This window comes from Pristiophorus japonicus, chromosome 4 (assembly GCF_044704955.1).
Source record: "Pristiophorus japonicus isolate sPriJap1 chromosome 4, sPriJap1.hap1, whole genome shotgun sequence".
NCBI lineage: Eukaryota > Metazoa > Chordata > Chondrichthyes > Pristiophoridae > Pristiophorus > Pristiophorus japonicus.
Window position 1 is genome coordinate 51,707,614 of NC_091980.1, and position 19,803 is coordinate 51,727,416.

Consider the following 19,803-nt stretch of genomic DNA (forward strand, 5'->3'; position numbering starts at 1 on the left):
GGCGTTCGAGGGAGTCGTTCAGCCCGACTGCCTGCCTCTCTTCCGCGGCTATGTTCGCGCCTGAGTGTCCTTGGAGATGGAGTACGTGGTGTCTACCAATACGCTCGTGGTCTTCCTCTAGAGGTGGGCACTGAAGGTACTGGAATGCATCATCACCCCCGACAACCAAATTTTAAGTTGATTTATTCGGTTTTCTAGTTGTTGTGCCCCTTTAACAAGGGGCACTTGGTTAATCGTATGACGTAAAATAGTTGTAGAGCTGTTGCATTGTAAGTGGCTTAGCCAGTCACGTGATGTCCACAAGACTCAATAAAACCCCAGTCAGTTGAGTGTAGGTCATCCACGATGAAGTATGCAGTTGTGAGCTTAGTGGATGAACTGGTAATATGTAGTGTGATTTTTAAACCTTTGTTAATAAACCAACTAGTTCTTAATAGCAATGTGTTGCTATGAATTCTTAAGCAAAGAACCCACGAAGCAAATACATTACAGAAATGTATCTTGGGGGTGGGGGCTGATGGGGAGGGGGGGTGGGGAGGTGGGGAGGAGGGAAAAGTGAGACGCTTCTTTGGATATGACATAGATATTCAGTTTCTCTTAATCAGGCAAAGTTGCCTGATCAGTAGCAAGGGAACATTCCAAAGCCACTGATGAGACATACATATCACTACCTGGCCAATGTTTTACAGTGTGTTGGAGCTGGGCTTGACTTTAGATTCAATTCAGTTCAAGCGCAGCATTCAGTAAATTGGAACATTGTACTTTCAGATACCACATTTATCCTAGCAACTTAAAACAAAAATGTTGGAAATCCTACTGGAAGTGTTTCCTCCACCATGTCACTCAACACTGAACAATGCTCATACACTATCAGCGTTAACTAATGCATTAACAACACTTTGAATTTATCTCCCCCGCCAGCTTCTATCTCTGCTACTTTAGGACTGTACATTGCAACAAGCGGCTCACCATACGCAATGGCATCACAGAAGCAAATCTGTCAATTTTAGAATATCGTACCATCTATGTTGATGAAACATATTAAAGGAGCCACAAAACTAATGAGGAAGAGCCAAGTATTTAAACAACGATTAGCTGAATAATTTCAATCAACATGTACCTTTATTATTTTTGCTTTGTGACCCTTTGAGGACTGTGGTATTATCATTTCATCCAAATTAAAAGAGATGGAACAATGAGATTGATATCAAAGTAAAAGTTATAGTGGCCGCAGTTTTTGTTTCTAGACTGTAAAGGAAATATCCTGTAGCTTGTTTTGTCTTTTCTTCTACATTTATGATAGTCCACAGTGAAAAGTTATAGAAAATATATATCTTTTTTGCAGATATGGGATAGACAATAAGTGATTTAAAAAATGCAAAGGGTTAACACTCAAAGGGCTACTTTATTATTCAACTAATAGTTGCATCCTAACGCTTGCACTAATAATGTTCAAAACACTAAGTTCAGCAAAGTTGTTGTGTACATTAGGATTGCTTTCCAGTGTAAAAAAAATGCAGATGTTAACTGTACAGTTGTTTTAAAAGCAGTGTAAAAGGTCATTGGATGAATGTAAGCTCTGCTCTGTAGCCTCTCATGCTTCCCCAACCCACACGATTGTGTTACCTCGTATTATGTTGGATATCTCACAGTTCAATTTGTTTTGTCTTGCACCTATAATGAACAGGGAATCCTTACTTGGGGTAACAAGGTGCTGTCCAAATAGGCCACTGCCTACTATGGCCCTGTTGCTACTATCCCACAGCCAGTCTTTTTGTTTTATGGGATCTTTTAGGCCCTTAATAATGTTAACCTTCCCCGTGGAGAGCTCCAGAAACAGCAGATCTGTCTGAACACGAGAACTGGCGTAGATGTAGTACTGGTTGGCTTCTGTGAAAGATGGCTGAAAGGTCACATCAACAATGTGTAGGTTTGTAGTAATTTCAAATGCAGACTTGATCTCACCCCGATAGGTAATAGACTGGACTCTAATTAACCCCTTGTAATCATCTGTGCTGACTAGGTAGTGTCCATCAGGGGAGATGTACGGAGTACCTGACACCTCATCATTGTATCCAATTACAGAATCAGTGATACTGTCTACGATGATCTGTGGCTGGGGCACGGTTGAGCCATTTGCCCGACAATGGATAAAGTAATAGCCACCCAGATGAGTGTAGGCCATTGCCTGTGGGATGCAGCTGTAGTTCTTCAGGCTGATTGATTTGATGTAGGCCACAGTCTCTAGATCGATCTTGTGAAGTGCTGATTCTGATCTGTGAAGAATAAATCCGAATCTAAAAAAGAAAATGAATACACAGATCGCATGGAGAATTAATCATTTAGGTAAAAACAAAAATAAGTGAAGATAAAAAAAAACACAAGACCATTTTATGTAAATGTACAGGGCTAAATTTCCATGGGTTTCATCTGTTCAACTACCACAACCTCAGCGGAAGAGCCATGGAAAATCACGTAAAAACGCCTCTTCACCAAAGTTAAGATGGACGAGCGAGAGAACCTTTACAGCCATTCACCCCCATTGTAGGCAAAGATTTTTGGCATAAAACTGCAGTCTAATACGGACAAGTATCATTCATATAAAGGTTTTTCCATTTATTTCTATGTTATTAGGCTGGAGTTAAGGAAGGATACTCATCGATTAAAAATCAAGTAACTGAACACCGAGATATACATTTGGTTAAAATAAGTTGTTCGGATTCTGTAATAGTCACAAATATCTAATTGTAAAATTCTCGGTAGTTGGGTATCTTACAAGTTCATTTTTGCTTTGTGTGGTCAGCAGACAATAGCCCTGTGATGTTAGGCTTAAGTGAGAGCTTTCTAAACAAAATAAAACAAGGTTTGTGCGACACATAGTTATGAAAAAGAAGGGTCCAACAGAAACACCAGGAGCTGCTAATGTGATAGTAAATATTTAGTGCCCCAATCTGCATATTGTCCCAAATTGCAACACTCAAGTGCTTTGAATCAGCACACCAACAATGTGCAAGACTTATAACAGTGGTTCAGATGCACAGCACCTGTTTGCAATAGGTACTTAAGGTACAGTAAAAGAAAAAAGAAAAAAAGAAAGGTACTACATTTATAGCACCTTTCACAACTACCGGATGTCTCAAAGCGCTTTACAGCCAATGAAATACTTTTTGAAGTGTAGTCACTCATGTAATGTGGGAAACGCGGCAGCCAATTTGCACACAACAAGCTCGCACAAATAGCAATGTGATAATGACCAGATAATCTGTTTTTATTATGTTGATTGAGGGATAAATATTGGCCAGGACAGTAGGGCTGCTTTTATGTGATTGTGGTTAATGAACATTGTTAGGAAAGAATAAAGGCTGCTTCACTCACTCTGCTTCTAACCTATGCCATATCTGACCTGAAGTATTTAATGCTGACACTGGATGTAAAAGATAGAAATGTGTTCAATTTCCTGTACTGGCATTCATCTCCTTGATAAACACAAAAATTCACTTCTCCTCAAAAAACAAATTATCAGCATCAGAATATAAGAAAGTTCCAAATGATGAAATGTCATTTGGTCCATGGTGCATTCCCCACCCAAAGACCACGTATGATTATTCCATCCTGTCCCTCTCTCCCCTTCCTGCTGATCTCCTACTTTAAGGGACACCAAGTTCCGTCCTGTATCTCCCCTGAAGAATAAAGCAATTCGAGTATATAACCTTCAATCCGATTTCTTAACAATTATTGATCCAACACCTTTTCTTCAAGTCTATTCCACATGCCCACTATACTATGGAATTTTTGTTCTAATCATCTTGCTTGGAGCTTAAGAATTTTGCACTTGTGTTTTAAAGTCTTTGCTCATTGTCCAAGTTACATATTTTACTTACTTCAACTCCATCTACCCCAGCCTTTTTCCCAATGAAAATGTTTACTTGTTTCAGCTTTTTTTCATAATTTAGTCACCTGAGGCCTGGAATATTCTGGCCCATTCTTTTCTAAACCCTTTCTGTTGCATCTGTAACCTTTTTAAGGTACATTGTGCAAAACTGTATGCCATATTTCAGAAGTATAATAAAACAAAAATGGAAGAATTTGAAATGCCAAAGGTACAATGTTCTATTCTATTTTCTGTACTTTAAAGATATAACACACTAATGCTTTACTCGATCTAGAATGCGGAAATTATTACACTGGGCTCAAATGGAGGCAAATGGTAGATGCCATTTACAACTTAGTTTCTATGCTTATAGCTCGATGTATTGAAAGCTTTAGTCTGAGAGATCATTATGAAGGAACGGATACCTACTCATTTTATTCATATTTAGTTTAGTTATTTTTCATTTTAGTAGAAAAAAACACATCACATGATAAATTAATGGCATTTAAAAAATAGAAAGGGAGGAAAGAATGCTTACACACGCAGTCCCTATGGCCAATTTTTGAGGGGCACTGACAGAAGCCTAAGTGTAGTTTGCCCACCTGCTCTCTCATATATAAGGAGACGAAGAGGTGAAGGAGGAAAAAAAATCATAAAAAGAGAAAATTGGGGAGAGAAGAATGGGAAATGGGAGGATAAGTGGCACTAACTGCTATTGATTTGGTTATTTCAACTGCTGTAAATTGGGAGAAATAGAGATGGTCTCCTGATGCAAAGGGTTGCCCCCAAAATAAACATGAAATCTCAGGCACAGAATATCAGGTAGATGAATCCAGTTGCCAAGCTATTGTAGTTATGTAATGGGGTTAATAGTTGTCATGTGACAGCTGAGACATATTTTATTAGCTTCATCTACCTTATTATTTATATTTGGGAAACACACTTTGGTTCTGAGGATGGTTTTTGTTTTGAGTGACCCTTAATGGGCAATGTAGATGAGATTAATCTGTCACACCTGTCGGGAATGGTTATATGCTTGCCACATAGAATATCATCCTCAGTGACAGATACTTCATGATAAACCAGCTAAAGTTGCCAGGAAACCACTTTCAACCTGCACTATTAACTTATGTGTAAACACTGTAGTATAAGATTCTTCTGTCTAGTCTGTTTCATCTCAGCTAGAATGATTCACTTGGGTGCAGATTGGTGCAGATTTTAAAAAAGGAGGGAGAGAAATCTCAGGGAATTTAGACCGGTCAGCCTGACATCGGTAGTGGGTAAAATGATGGAATCAATTATTAAGGATGTCATAGCAGTGCACTTGGAAAGAGGTGACATGATAGGTCCAAGTCAGCATGGATTTGTGAAAGGGAAATCATGCTTGACAAATCTTCTGGAATTTTTTGAGGATGTTTCCAGTAGAGTGGACAAGGGAGAACCAGTTGATGTGGTATATTTGGACTTTCAGAAGGCTTTCGACAAGGTCCCACACAAGAGATTAATGTGCAAAGTTAAAGCACCTGGGATTGGGGGTAGTGTGCTGACGTGGATTGAGAACTGGTTGTCAGACAGGAAGCAAAGAGTAGGAGTAAATGGGGACTTTTCAGAATGGCAGGCAGTGACTAGTGGGGTACCGCAAGGTTCTGTGCTGGGGCCCCAGCTGTTTACACTGTACATTAATGATTTAGACGAGGGGATTAAATGTAGTATCTCCAAATTTGCTGATGACACTAAGTTGGGTGGCAGTGTGAGCTGCGAGGAGGATGCTATGAGGCTGCAGAGCGACTTGGATAGGTTAGGTGAGTGGGCAAATGCATGGCAGATGAAGTATAATGTGGATAAATGTGAGGTTATCCACTTTGGTGGTAAAAACAGAGAGACAGACTATTATCTGAATGGTGACAGATTAGAAAAAGGGGAGGTGCAAAGAGACCTGGGTGTCATGGTACATCAGCCATTGAAGGTTGGCATGCAGGTGCAGCAGGCGGTTAAGAAAGCAAATGGCATGTTGGCCTTCATAGCGAGGGGATTTGAGTACAGGGGCAGGTAGGTGTTGCTACAGTTGTACAGGGCCTTGGTGAGGCCACACCTGGAGTATTGTGTACAGTTTTGGTCTCCTAACTTGAGGAAGGACATTCTTGCTATTGAGGGAGTGCAGTGAAGGTTCACCAGACTGATTCCCGGGATGGCGGGACTGACCTATCAAGAAAGACTGGATCAACTGGGCTTGTATTCACTGGAGTTCAGAAGAATGAGAGGGGACCTCATAGAAACGTTTAAAATTCTGACGGGGTTAGACAGGTTAGATGCAGGAAGAATGTTCCCAATGTTGGGGAAGTCCAGAACCAGGGGTCACAGTCTAAGGATAAGGGGTAAGCCATTTAGGACCGAGATGAGGAGAAACTTCTTTACCCAGAGAGTGGTGAACCTGTGGAATTCTCTACCACAGAAAGTTGTTGAGGCCAATTCACTAAATATATTCAAAAAGGAGTTAGATGAAGTCCTTACTACTAGGGGGATCAAGGGGTATGGCGAGAAAGCAGGAATGGGGTACTGAAGTTGCATGTTCAGCCATGAACTCATTGAATGGCGGTGCAGGCTAGAAGGGTCGAATGGCCTACTCCTGCACCTATTTTCTATGTTTCTATGTTTCTAAATGAATGAATTCTTCACTTCTCTCTGTGGACTTGTGGAAGCATGTGGATAGTACTATTGATTTCTAGTCAACAGGATTATCCGATCCAGGTCAGTAGTTAAAAATCACAACAAAAGACTAGATTTTTAGCAGCCAGTTTTTGATCTGAGAAGGTGGTTTAGATTGTGGCTTGGGAAACATGGGGATGAAAATCTTATGATCTGTAAATATAGTAAATTATCGACCATAGATGGTTAGATGAAATCTTTGCACAGCCCTTATAATTACCAACACTCATGCGGTTGTTGCTCTGTGGAATTAAGTTAACAATAGGCATAAGTGATAGGGGGTCTAACTAGAGGTCCGCAGCCCCTAAGGGACTGTCATAAATAACCTCCGGGATTGAAAGAAAAGAAAATTACATTGTCGCGTAAAGGTGGGATCGAGCTGAGCAAACAGGCAGCTCCAGCCCCGATTCGGACCTGCTTCCCTTTCCTGAATGTCTGTGTGATGAAGGCGGCAGCTGCTGCTGAGCCCAGGCTCCTCGCTTGCTGAGAAGGGACAGAGACAGCTAACCGGGAGCTTGCGATGTTGTGGTCGCTGGTCGCGGAGCGCAGAGCCCCCGACTTGGGCGCTCCATCCTCCGCTCTCCTATCGCCAGGTCTCACTGTATATGGCCTGCTGGCTGAACAGTTGCAGAACAACTGGCAGAGCATCGGAAAGCACCGTCTATGTGTTCAACTGGTTCAACATCAAGTGGCCGAAATTGCCCTCCGCCCCAAACGGGGCACACTGACCGATTTTTACATTTTTTTCTCTGCCCCAATCCATGGGGCAGAGATTTGAGCAATATTGAGGTCTTTGTTTTCTTTTTGATGTCGGTGTGGTGTTCCGGGAGGCAGCGGAGTGGAATTGATCCGCTGTGTCGGGTTGGCCGTCGCTCCAACTCATGAGCGCGACACGGACGTGCCGTATCACGCTGACCTGTCACAACGCCCCTCCTCTTCAGTTAAAGAGGGGGGCTGCTGTGAATTCTGCATTTATTTCAGTTAGGTCCACTGGGCCACAAGGGAGGGTTTTGGACGGGCCAGCAGCCTGGCACCCAAGAGGGGGTGCTGGGCTGCCTGTTGGCGGCCCGGCCAAACCCGTGGCCACCATTGTTGGGCTGATCTTGGAGTCGGCCGGCAATTAAAATAAAATGGCGGCCGTGGCAGAGCGCCCTACCCTTTAAGGGTGGATGTACTGCCCAGCTACCAGAAGTTGCCCGCTGGGGAAAGCTGTTGAGGGCGCTGAGCGGCGGCCGATCAGCTCCCGCGGAGCAATTTCCCGCGGGGCAATTTCAAATGCGGGGCGGAAAGGGGTTTGCCACCAGTCGGTAAGGTGTCGGCGCATGCCCGATGGGGCGGGAAGACGGCTGGGGCGGTCCCGTACACCGCACCAAAAATAAAGGCGGGAAAGTTACAAAATATCAGCCCCCCGCGCTGACCGAACAGTGATTGCTTTCCGCACCATTGCCGTCTCTTTGAGGTGGTAATGGCTCTTTAAAAAAGGGGCAATTTCGGCCCTCAAGACTAATGAACAAAAGTGTCCTACTGGACTCTTAACTTACTCTGCGCAATATTGGAAACTCCCGATTGGCCGATAGATTAAAGCAAGAGTGTTGACTCACACTGTAGTATATTTCATCATAGGCAGTCCCATGAAAACGAGGAAGACTTGCTTCCACTCTAAAAGTCAGTTCTCCAGTGGCTGTACAGTCCAATACGGGAATTACAGTCTCTGTCACAGGTGGGACAGACAGTGGTTGAAGAAAAGGGTGGGTGGGGAGTTTGGTTTTCCGCACGCTCCTTCTGCTGTCTGCATTTGGTTTCTGCATGCTCTCGGTGATGAGACTCAAGGTGCTCAGTGCCCTCCCGGATGCTCTTCCTCCACTTAGGGTGGTCTTGGGCCAGGGATTCCCAATTGTCGGTGGGGATGTTGCACTTTATCAAGGAGGTTTTGAGGGTGTCCTTGAAACGTTTCCTCTGCCCACCTGGGGCTTGCTTGCCATGTAGGAGTTCCGAGTAGAATGCTTGCTTTGGGAGTCTCGTGTCGGGCATGTGGACGATGTGGCCCGCCCAACGGAGCCTGTCAAGTGTGGTCAGTGCTTCGATGCTGGGGATGTTGGCCTGAGCAAGAACAATGCGTCTATCCTCCCAGTGGATTTGCAGGATCTTGCGAAGGCAGCGCTGGTGGTACTTCTCTAGCGCTTTCAGGTGTCTACTGTATATGGTCCACGTCTCTGAGCCATATAGGAGGGCAGTTATCACTACTGCCCTGTAGACCATAAGCTTGGTCCTGGTCTTCAAACACTCTCTTCATCAGGCGACCGAAGGCTGCGGCGGTGTTGGACCTCGTCATTGATGTATGCCCTTGCTGACAGTAGGCTTCAGAGGTATGGAAAATGGTCCACGTTGTCCAAGGCCGCGCCGTGGATTTTGATGACTGGGGGCCACCCATATCTGTGACTTCTCCAAAGCCCTCCATCACTTGAACAGTTATTAATATCAAAATAACCCCAAACTTTCTGGAATCTTTTGTGACAGCTCTGTAATTGTAGCCAAACTGGAAATAGATTCAGAACAATAAGTAAGCATGCCTCAAAGTCTGCAGATGTCTGATACGTTACTTAGGACTGCAATATTTAGATTATGTTGATCTTTTGGAGTCTTGTGACATTTCCTATTATTTAAAGATGACGCCAAAATATTCTGGGGCGGAAATTGGTGAAGGCCCCCGCCCGCCCAAGTGCTGCCCAAAGGACCGCCGAGGTAACTGATGGTACTTTGGGCAGGGTTTTCATCGAAATGGTCCTTCAAAGGTCGGCGGGCAGCAAAAGAGGGACTTACGCTGCCAGTCAGGGCGGCAGCCGATGGGAGCTCCCAATCTCGGCGGCAATGGTAAGTGCCGCCGAAGATGGATTAGGGCCCACAGAGAGTCGAAGGCCTGAAAAGGAAAAGTATTAAAAAAAACCATCGGAAGACCTTCAGGGGACCCCATCACGGTAAGCCGCTGTAAAGAAAAAAAATTATAAAATATTTACTCACCTCTTTTTCAGATCTTCATACTCACCGTCAGGGACAGACCAGCCTCCAGCCAACGGTCCACCCCCGCTCTGGCGCCAACTCCCGCCCGCATCAATATGACATCTCGGCGGGCGGGAGTCCACTTATGCCACTCGGCCATCTGCTGACGTCAGCGGGTGGTTCCCGGCGGTTCTCCCCCTCTTGCCCGCTCCAAATCGAAAGTGGCACTGGGCGCAACTCAAAGAGGAATGTTGGCGGCAGAGGGTGGCAGTTGGTGGTAAGGCCATCAATTTCGGGCCCTCTAGGTGCTTCTTACCAACTTCACACTTCTTGCATGTCAGAATACAGCCATTTTCTTGTAGTATACAAAAAATGCTACAAAGTATCACATAATTACATAGGATTACTTGGATATATGGCGCAGAAACAGGCCATTCGGCCCAGCCAGTCCATGCTGGAGTTTATGCTCCACTCGAGCCTCCTCCCGTCTTTCCTCATCTAACTCTATCAGCATAACCCTTTATTCCCTTCTCCCTCATATGCTCATCGAGCCTCCCCTTAAATGCATCTATATTATTTGCCTCTACTCCCTGTGGTAGTGAGTTCCACATTCTTACCATCCTCTGGATAAATAAGTTTCTTCTGAATTCCCTATTTGATTTCTTATTGGCTATCTTATAGTAATGGCCTCTAGTTATGCTCTTCTCCACAAGTGGAAACACTCTCTATCTAATCTATCAAAACCTTTCATAATTTAAAGACCGCTATTAGGTCATCCCTCATCCTTCCCTTTTCAAAAGAAAAGAGCCCCGGCCTGTTCATCCTTTCCTGATAGGTATACCGACGCATTTCTGGTATCATCCTTGTAAATGTTCTCTGCACCCTCTCTAATGGCTCTATATCCTTTTTATAATATGGCGACCAGAATTGTACGCAGTACTTCAAGTATGGTCGAACCGAAGCTCGATACAAATTTAGCATAAGTTCAATTCTATGCCTCTCGAAATAAACACTAGTCCTTGGTTTGCTTTTTTATGGCCTTGTCAACCAGTGTTGCTACTTTTAGCGATTTGTGTATTTGTACTCCGAGATCCCGTTGCTCCTCTACCCCACCCAGACTCGCACCCTCCAAGTAATGTGACTTTGCTATTCTTACTGCCAAAATGTAATACCTCACATTTATCTGTGTTGAAATGTATTTACTAATTATATGCCCATTCTGCAAGTTTATTAATGTCCTCCTGTAATTTGTTGCAGTCCTCCTCAGTATTGACTATTCCCTCCAATTTAGTGTCATCCGCAAATTTAGAAATTGTGTTTTTGATTCCAAAGTCAAAATCGTTAATGTAAATTGTGAACAACAGTGGTCCCAGCACTGATCCTTGTCGAACACCACTACTTACCTTCTTCCACTGTGAAAAGCTACCCTTTGGCTACTCTCTGCTTTCTGTCTTGAAGCCAGCTAGCTATCCATTCTGCTACTTGTTCCCTGACTCTGCATTCTCTGACCTTATTCGTTAATCTATTATGTGGTACCAAATAGAGTAATATAATATAAGCTAATATAGTAGTTTGTTGAGCTCTTGCTGGTGATACCCAGAATTCAGGTTCAGTTTGGAGAAAACATGTGAATCTTTTACCTCAGTCATATTCTCATCCAGGATTGAAGTATCACATTAATCACACTTAATTGTATCATTTGCTGCTGGCATTTTGACACAAATTTGTAAATCATAGGATTCCTGGGGTTGGGGATGACTACTAAAGGAAGACTAGAGACTATTGCCATCTTCAATTATACCACCATCTTCCAACTTTTTAGTTTCATCTCAACTTTGTTACATAGAGGACATAGCATCTTATGATGATGCTGAGCGACATGAATGACAGATTTAGCAATATGCAGTTTGGCCTGCATGCCCTTCACATTGCCTTTACTGTCAATTACTTGAGAAAATTCAACGGAAATAGCATCCTCCGATGTTGGTATATAAAAGTGCTACATATTGCTAAGGATAGACTAATGAGTTGCAGTGCTTCAATTGTATGTAGGCCAAGTAAACAGCCAACTTTTCACCTCGTGATGAATACATCAGTTGAAACTGCTTGCTTGTTGGACTAGATGTGAACATAACATTTACCAAGCAATGAAAGTGGTATTTTGTATCACATGGAAATAACTGGATCAGCATATGGTGGAGTTTCACTTGAGATTCAGAACTAGCAACAATAGCTTGGCAATTAGATTCATCAATAACAACCGTGTGGACATCCAGAATTAATAATAAGTTGAATTGATAATCTTAAAATTATACCACTGGTAGTGGGTTATTGCTGATTATTAAATTGGTAGTGTGCTGCTCTGACATAGTGAATACAAATGCTTCATCTCTAGAGCGGAATATAGTAGGTTCTGTTTCAGTAACCTGCTTCACATGGTACTGTTTTGATTGATTATATTTCTGTGGCAATGTAGCTGGGTCACCATGTTTCAACAACAAAATGTTTTTGTTGAGACCTAAGGACATCACTGGGAGAAGTAACTTCATTTTCCATGAGCAGGGATGATGTCAAGACTGCAATCCATACAACTGAATGGGGTCCTGAGACAGTCAGGGACCCCGTGCAGATCCAGTGAGACGATACCTACCCAATGGTAATAGCTGATTCATGATCATTTTGTCAACTATTTTTATATTATCTATTGCAAACAAGCACAGATTTAACATAAGTATTATTTAGCATCATTATCTAGTAAAATAAAGGGCCCCCAAATAGAACCTTTGCTTGGGGCACCCTGAAGGCAAACGTCGCTTGTGTCCATGGGGATAACATTCTTTGGCCTTTGCTGGGCAATCAACAGTGTAAGTAGTTTCCATTTAATGATAACACACACAATTGCAATTAACCTGACTATGGTTTCACCTTGGCAGGATTCAGTTTGAACTTGATGTTTATCCAGACTTGTTGCTTGGTTTCTACATCTGCTGTATGCCATTTGGCTAGATCAGTTGCTCTGGCCAGTTCTAAAAACGAGTCTAAGGTTTCTCTCAGACTTGGCAATGCCAAATGTTAAACAAACTACCTTCCATAGTCTATATTTTAGTTTTACTACCTGCATCTACTTTGCTTCTTGTCAATGCAAGAGTACGCAAAATACATCTACAGACTAATTCTTGTGCTAGTGATCCCATTGAAATATGATTGATTTATACATTGTACATTTGCTTGGGAGAGAAATTATTAATTAAGTTAAGCTTATTACAATTTGTATTACAAAGCATGTCGCGTATATCTTTAGAATGCCCCCCCCCCCATATTACAAAATCATTGCTCTCTTTCACATAATATTGGTGATATCCAAACCTGTCATAGTATGCTGAAACTATCTTATCCAGTTCCTCTTCTCAGGGAATGAAGTAGGGTTATTGTTATATGTCAAATGGGGATAAATGAAGCAACCACAAGGCCATGTTATGAGTAGAACTGTGGTAAATGGATATAGCGTTTCCTACATTAAACAGTGACTACACTTCAAAAGTACTTCATTGGCTGTAAAGTGCTTTGGGACGTCCGGTGATTGTGAAAGGCTCTTTATAAATCCAAGTCTTTCTTTTCTTTTAGATGTGCTGTATCTATTGTTGACTGGCTTAAGGCTAAGTGAAGCTTGCATACGGTACAGGAATAATTAATCATATTCATACTTCCTGGACTAATTTTAATTCCCCAAATATCATCCACAAACATCTCATTAATATTCTTGAACTAGTGCTCTTCACAAAGTCTGTTTGTCTTTAAAAACACAGCTTATTTTTTATGGAATTGTTACAAATGGTACAAGAAAACTCCTCATTCTCCCTCTAGTATTTGGATGAATACTACAGAATAACACAGTGCAATAGCAATAGCATATTGCTCATATAAGACACCTTGGGCTGGATTTACCAACCTCGGTTGATCCGTGGCGGGCAACATCGGTGGCAAGTCCCGTCCCCACTGCCAGCTCCAACCCACTGTATAGAATTCATTTACTGTGATTGGACTTGTTAAGACCGCCCAGCGCATTTCCCGGCCAATTGAAGGAAGCGGGTCTAATGACGTCAATTCATGGCGTCATCAGCCGGTTTCCTTAAAGGGCCATGGCGAAATTTAACTTGTCATTTTTGCTGTCAGTGTTCTACAGCATTGAGCTGTTGTAAACACTGACAAGCACCGCACAGAGGTGCATGGCTTCACCCAAGCCCTCTCATGACTCCCTCCATATGCTTATGGAGGGAGTCACAGCACACAGGGAGGTTCTCTATCCTTCCCATGGGTGGAGAAGACCTCCCTAGGAGATCAACACAGCCTGCTTGTACATTGCAGAGGAGGACACAAGCAGGGATGTGGTGAGGACCACTAATGTTTCAATGATCTGAGTAGATCACTAAATGTTAGTACAAAGCCACACTCAACCTCATCCTGCTGTGTCTCTCATCACATCCTCATCACTCTGCCTTCCTTACTCATATCAACCGACCTTGCAACTCCACCCATCCCTCTCTCTCTCTATCTACATTATCACATCTCCATCTCACTAACCACCCCTCATACTCACCCTCCTGTAATCATATCAACTAACAACACACAAGGGTAAGCACTTGGGTGTTTTATGCAATATTCATGTAAAGTTTCTGTCAATGTGCTGTCAAATATTGAAACCTTTATTTTCAACACTTTGCGTTCTTGGACAGATGTGTGTGAACCTTTGGAAGTTGTTTAGTGAGTTGCAGTGAATGGTGAGACATAATGTTACCACCTGCAATGATCATGAGTGTGAAAAGAATGGCTTGGACAATGTAGGTGTTGGTGTGGGGTGGTGCCAGCCTGGTGCATCATGTTACAGCCAGGGTGTACAGCGTCAAGTGAAGTAAATCTGGCCATGGTGAGGCCATACCGGATCTCCCGCGTAGAAATGTGGTCGGGTGCTGATGCCCTGTGCAGCATCAGTTGATTGAGGAAAAGGTTGGTGTTGTTGTTGGTGTGCCTGGTGATGCTGATTTTGGGGCTGATCATGGTGGGATTCTGAGGACAAAGGTGAGAGAGTATAAAATGCATCAATGCTGATGGAATAGATGGCAGGTGAAGTAGAGATGACAGAAGTGATCTGTCAATGGTGGGAGAGGTAATGGGGTCAGACTGGATGGAGACCTGTGTAAAGACTTGCAGCATCCTGAATCTGTAGTGGAAATGCAGTTTAGAGAAGCTGGTGCCTAAGGAGACATTTCTCAATCAGCTAAGAGCTTTGACTTGACTTTTGAAGCTGTCAACTCATCAATGGAAACAATAGCTATTGACTCCCTGCCTTAGTTTCACAGACGAGGTCTAGGCACAACGGGAAACCGGTGGGCGACCTTCAAATTCAAAAAGCTGGGAAAAAGCAATGTTAAGTGGCTGTAAACAAGCCACTAATGATTTTAAGTGCTTCTCCCGCCACTGCCAGTCAGGTCTGGCAGACCTGACATATAGTAAAGGCGCGTGGCAGCGGGTTGAGAGCGGGATCCCGATCCACTGTCAAAAAAAGCACTTTCCCACCTGACCCACCACCGATTGTGCCCGCTGACCGCTGCAAATTTCAACCCCTTATATGAGAAATATAGTATGCTGTTGCACTGTCACAACAATCGCTCTTTAAAACAAGACTGTAGAATTGTACCTAACATGATTGATGATGAGGTTAGTTGGAGGAATGAAAAAGTCATCCACCCGATCAAACTGTTTGCCAACTGGTTGTGTGTGGATAGTGTGATGGTCTCCATTTCCACTTGCCTGGGTGATGACCTGCAAAAATAAGAGTCAGAATAGTCAGCAGAGCTATGTGTCTCCAAATCAAAGCCTGCAATTCCATTGTTCTTATCTCTCATCTCTAATTTCTGACCTCGATTTCTTCAGGTCATTTGTTTCTTGACTTATTTATTTTAAAAAAAAATCAACTTTCTTCTGGGTTATGATTCCCGAGGTATTGGCATCATTGGCACCAAGTGGCCATTCTTCATTTGTAGGTCCCACAGTGAGTGGAGTACTTGGTTGGAAGGGACATCACAGCTGAGTGCTGTACTGTGCGCATTAGTTGTCCTGACACATCGGGGTAGAATTTCAATGGAATGAAAGTAAGATGGGTTCTATAAAAGGGGTGTGATCTGTCACACCAGGTTACTGCCCAAGTCATGAAGATGAAAGTCTACCCCATGGACTTTCCAGCAGGACTCACTAGACAGTGATCAGGAGCAAGAATCTTGGATTATTACTGTTTCCCCTTCCTAGCCCAAGACACTTGGGTCATTTGTAGTATCACCACTAGCACAATGGGCGAGACCAGTTAATTCAGTGCTGACCTGGGGTTGAACATGGAAGTTTCTAGAATTGTACAGCCTAGTATCATATACTTACTGAGCTTCTTATTATGGAGCTATAACTACAGATATAACATCATTCAGTGCAGGCCTATACAGGATCAAATGTTTCCATGTAAATTTTCATCAAATCAACACTAAGACCTACACCAGATACTTAGGCAGTACCTAAACACTTAGGGCTAGAACCTCCACTTTTGTGCTCATCACCCAAAAAGGGGCGATATTTCCGGCGTGGGCGTTAAAAAAGGATTCTCAGATCGCTGGCTTCTCACCCATTCTCAAACCACCTAGTCTCCACTTTTGAAAATGGATGTTACTGCGAGCGATATAAAATGGGCGGTAGCGTTAAATTTTTTTGACCTTCTGCTTAAAAGTGTGACTGTCCTTAGCAATGGCATGGTAATGTTCGATTCCTGCGATTCTGGAGGTCAAAGGTCACCATGACATGCGCAGAAGAGGAGACAGACAGAGAGGGAGCTCAGATGGACTGAAGGCGTGGCTGGGTGTTGCGTGGCTGCTTTGGGAGGAAGGAGGAAGACTTTAGAGCTTCACAGCAAATAGGCAAATAAAAAGTAGCTGTTACTAGTCACATATTTGACCAAATTTGGCCTATAATGGAGAGCGAGGAGGAGGCTTCATAGCACGCTGTGGAGACTGATTCTGGAGAGAGTAGTGAGCTGAGAGAGGAGCACATTGGAGGGCGCAAAAGAGCCAGGAGGTTCACGAACAAGGCAAATGCCTTCCTCCTGCAGGAGGTCGAGTTACGCTGGGGTGATTTGACACAGGGTGGATGTGGGAAGCCCACCCCAAAGGCCTACCAGAAGATATGGACCGAGATAGCAGAGGTGGTTTCATTGGCGACCAACGAGGTGCGTGAGGGCAACCAATGCCGCAAACAATGGAACAACCTTGTGCAATCCACAAGAGTAAGTATTACATTGATTTCCATGTATTTATGTATTTATATAATTTGATTTGTAACAGTCATGAGTGACTAGCAGCAGATGTGAGGTCTTTCACTTTTACCGGGAATGTTTTACTCAAAGCCTGCGGTCACGGTGCACATCTGATAAAGAATGATAATTATCATTATAATCATGATTAGATCTGTCAGTTATGTGTTGTATCAGTGTCTGTGACTGTATCCAGCAATGATATCACACAATGATCTCATGCCATGTCGCCCTGTCACCTTTTACAGAAGAAGCTATCGACAATGAGGCCTGTGCAGAGGTGAACAGGTGGGGGCCACCAGTCCCCAGCGACATCTTTGACATGGAGGAGCATGTGCTCGCACTCGTGTGGAAGCACACCCGGACAGCCACATCTGCAGATTCTGAAGTGATGCCACGTGAGTAAAGCTTACACCATTGCGTGATGTAAAGTCAATAGATGCCACACCCACTCATATCCGAACAATCATATGTGATAGATGATTTCTAAAATTGTCATAGAAATAATGATGGCCCAATGAAAATCATTGGAATGCAAATGTGTTGATGGTCATGAAATATTATGTCTGTGATGATTTTGATAGCGGTGATGCTTTTGTCGTGAATATGCTGTCTGTAGCGCTGGACTCACCTTGTAACCCGAGCACCCCCTTCTCTAATAACCTCATTTGTGTTTTGCAGCTCAGCCAGCAGCGCGTCCCCAGGCAAGGCCACAGAGGCCAGAAGGTGGGGGCGCAGGGCAGGAGTCGACAGACGATCCTCTACATCTGGTGCTGAGGAACTCTGATTCTCGCCCGTCAATCCGCTGGGTCTGTTCTCCACGGATGAGAGCGCGTACTTCGAGGAACCTGCTCCAGAAGCCATTCCACCCAAGGCCATATAGTGGTCCTCCTGTCATTCCCGCCTCCACTCTGGCAGTACCGGCCCCAAGCACCTCGCCACAGGGCACTCCATTTGTCCCTAGGACAGCGCCGACCCCGTGGAGGCCTCGTGGATGTGGCAGGTCTGTTCCACGAGCGCCACATGACAGTGGAGAGATGGTACAGTTGTCCAGGAGGACTGCAGACATTGGTGACCAGCTCATCGAAACATTGGGGGAATATCCCGACAGCTGGCCACTATGACCGAGTACATTCCATGCATGGCAGAGGCCCTGGATGTGATTGCCAGGAATACTGTTGCCATAGGCCTCCCAGTAGTCCCCGAGCGCGGCACTCCACCCCTAGCTTCCATACCACCACTGCGCACGACAGATGAGAGCAAGGACCAAGATCCTGCTTCTACATCAGAGTATGTTGCCCCTTCGGCATCCCCAGCTCCCGTACCTGTGCAACGACCGCATCTGCCTTCATCGCCCCCCAATGAGGCACCACCTGAGGAGTTTCTCAGCCAGGTGCCATGGAGCGAGAAAGGGAAGGGGCAGAGGTGGGGAGAAGAAGGGGAGGGGGGAAGGAAAGTGAGATGCATGTGTGCAGGTGATGGCTGTGTTATATCTCCATCTGGGTGTATGCAATTTGTTGCAATGTATGGGGGCTGGGGACCACGCTCCTGCTTTGCCTTTGTATTCTGTGTTACTGGACATATTGAATATGTGATTTATGTCAATGGTGGAAAAAGTGGGGTATGGGCGGGGGTTAGGTGTTATTGGCTGTGATACTTATGATTTCAGACCAATGTTGGTGTTAAATTTTTGTTATTGAACATAACCTTGTTGCGCATTGTCTCAGATAGCTGCACCATTACACACTGGTGATTCCTTAACATGAAAGGGTTAAATACAACTTAACATCAATCAATGTAAACTTTAACTGGCATCAAGGTGATGGGCTCCATTGATGTCTGAGCTGCACACACACAGCAGTGTGTCAGCGTTGTCACTCACATCAACGCTCTTTCAAGCAAATTGTTACGACATCAGCTCCTCACGTAAGAGTGGGATTTCACAAATGTCAGCCACACTGTTCAGAATAGTTCCACTTTTTGTGGGCGGTTTTTTGAGCCAGCGATAGTGTGGGTGATATGTGTGCCAGGTTGTGAAATTGACGCTGGGCAATCTCAGCGCCGCTAGTTTCGGTAAATATGCTCTTTACGACAAAAAAAAAGTGGGCAAGCGTTAATATTGAATCTCGGCGTTAAATCAGTGCAGAAATTAACGCTGGGCGATATTATGGGCGTTGATTTCGCCCATTCTGCTGATTCCGCCCCAAAAAGGTGAGCGGGCGGTAATATTTTTTCTCGGCGTTAAGCACATGGGGAAAGTAACGCTCGGTGATGTTTCCTAAAAATGCCCGTCAGTTTCCATTTTGTGCCAAAATGGGTGACATATGGGCGTTATACGTCATTTCAGCGGTAAAATGGGTGTTAAGCATGCAAAAAAAGTGGAGGTTCTAGCCTTAGTTTTGCACTATTGATGGGTCCATTAGCATCAGGCAGTAACTGGCCACCACAAGCACACTTCTTGCTGCTCAGCAACCTCATGACCTCAAGCTCCTCGCAGTTTTACGTAAACTGGGCCGGTTCGTAGCAATTGGCACCAGCTTGGTAGTTCCTGAACAACGCTCCAGAAATTTAAAATTCTACTTTAAAAAAAAAATTCTCCATCCCACAGAAATATCTGGGGTCTTATCCTCAGAGAGGCAGGATTCTAGTTGCGTATGTTATTTGTACAAATACATCGAAGCCAAACTTATCAGTCTGGGTGCAATATATGCGTAAAATTTCACCACTATTAGGGTGATTTACAGCATAAAAAGTAACATTGGCGAACTTAAGTACTTAAATCTATTCATAGATTCATAGAATCATACACCACAGAAGGAGTCTTTTCAGCCCATCCTGCCTGTGCGGGTTCTTTGAAAGCTCTGTCGTTTGTCTTGGTTCC

The 19,803-nt window shown here is 43.9% G+C and overlaps 1 protein-coding gene across 1 annotated transcript in view; it reads right to left on the minus strand.

Moving 5' to 3' along the window:
• Positions 1–516: 516 nt before the first annotated feature.
• Positions 517–19,803, minus strand: part of LOC139262441 (follistatin-related protein 5-like) — a 567,533-nt gene continuing 548,246 nt past the window's right edge. Inside the window, exons 12-13 of the mRNA XM_070877632.1 lie at positions 15,270–15,394; positions 517–2,297 (exon numbers count right to left, since the gene is read on the minus strand). Coding sequence (XP_070733733.1) covers positions 1,595–2,297; positions 15,270–15,394 — 828 coding nt within the window. The 3' untranslated portion in view covers positions 517–1,594. The remainder of the gene's footprint in view (positions 2,298–15,269; positions 15,395–19,803) is intronic.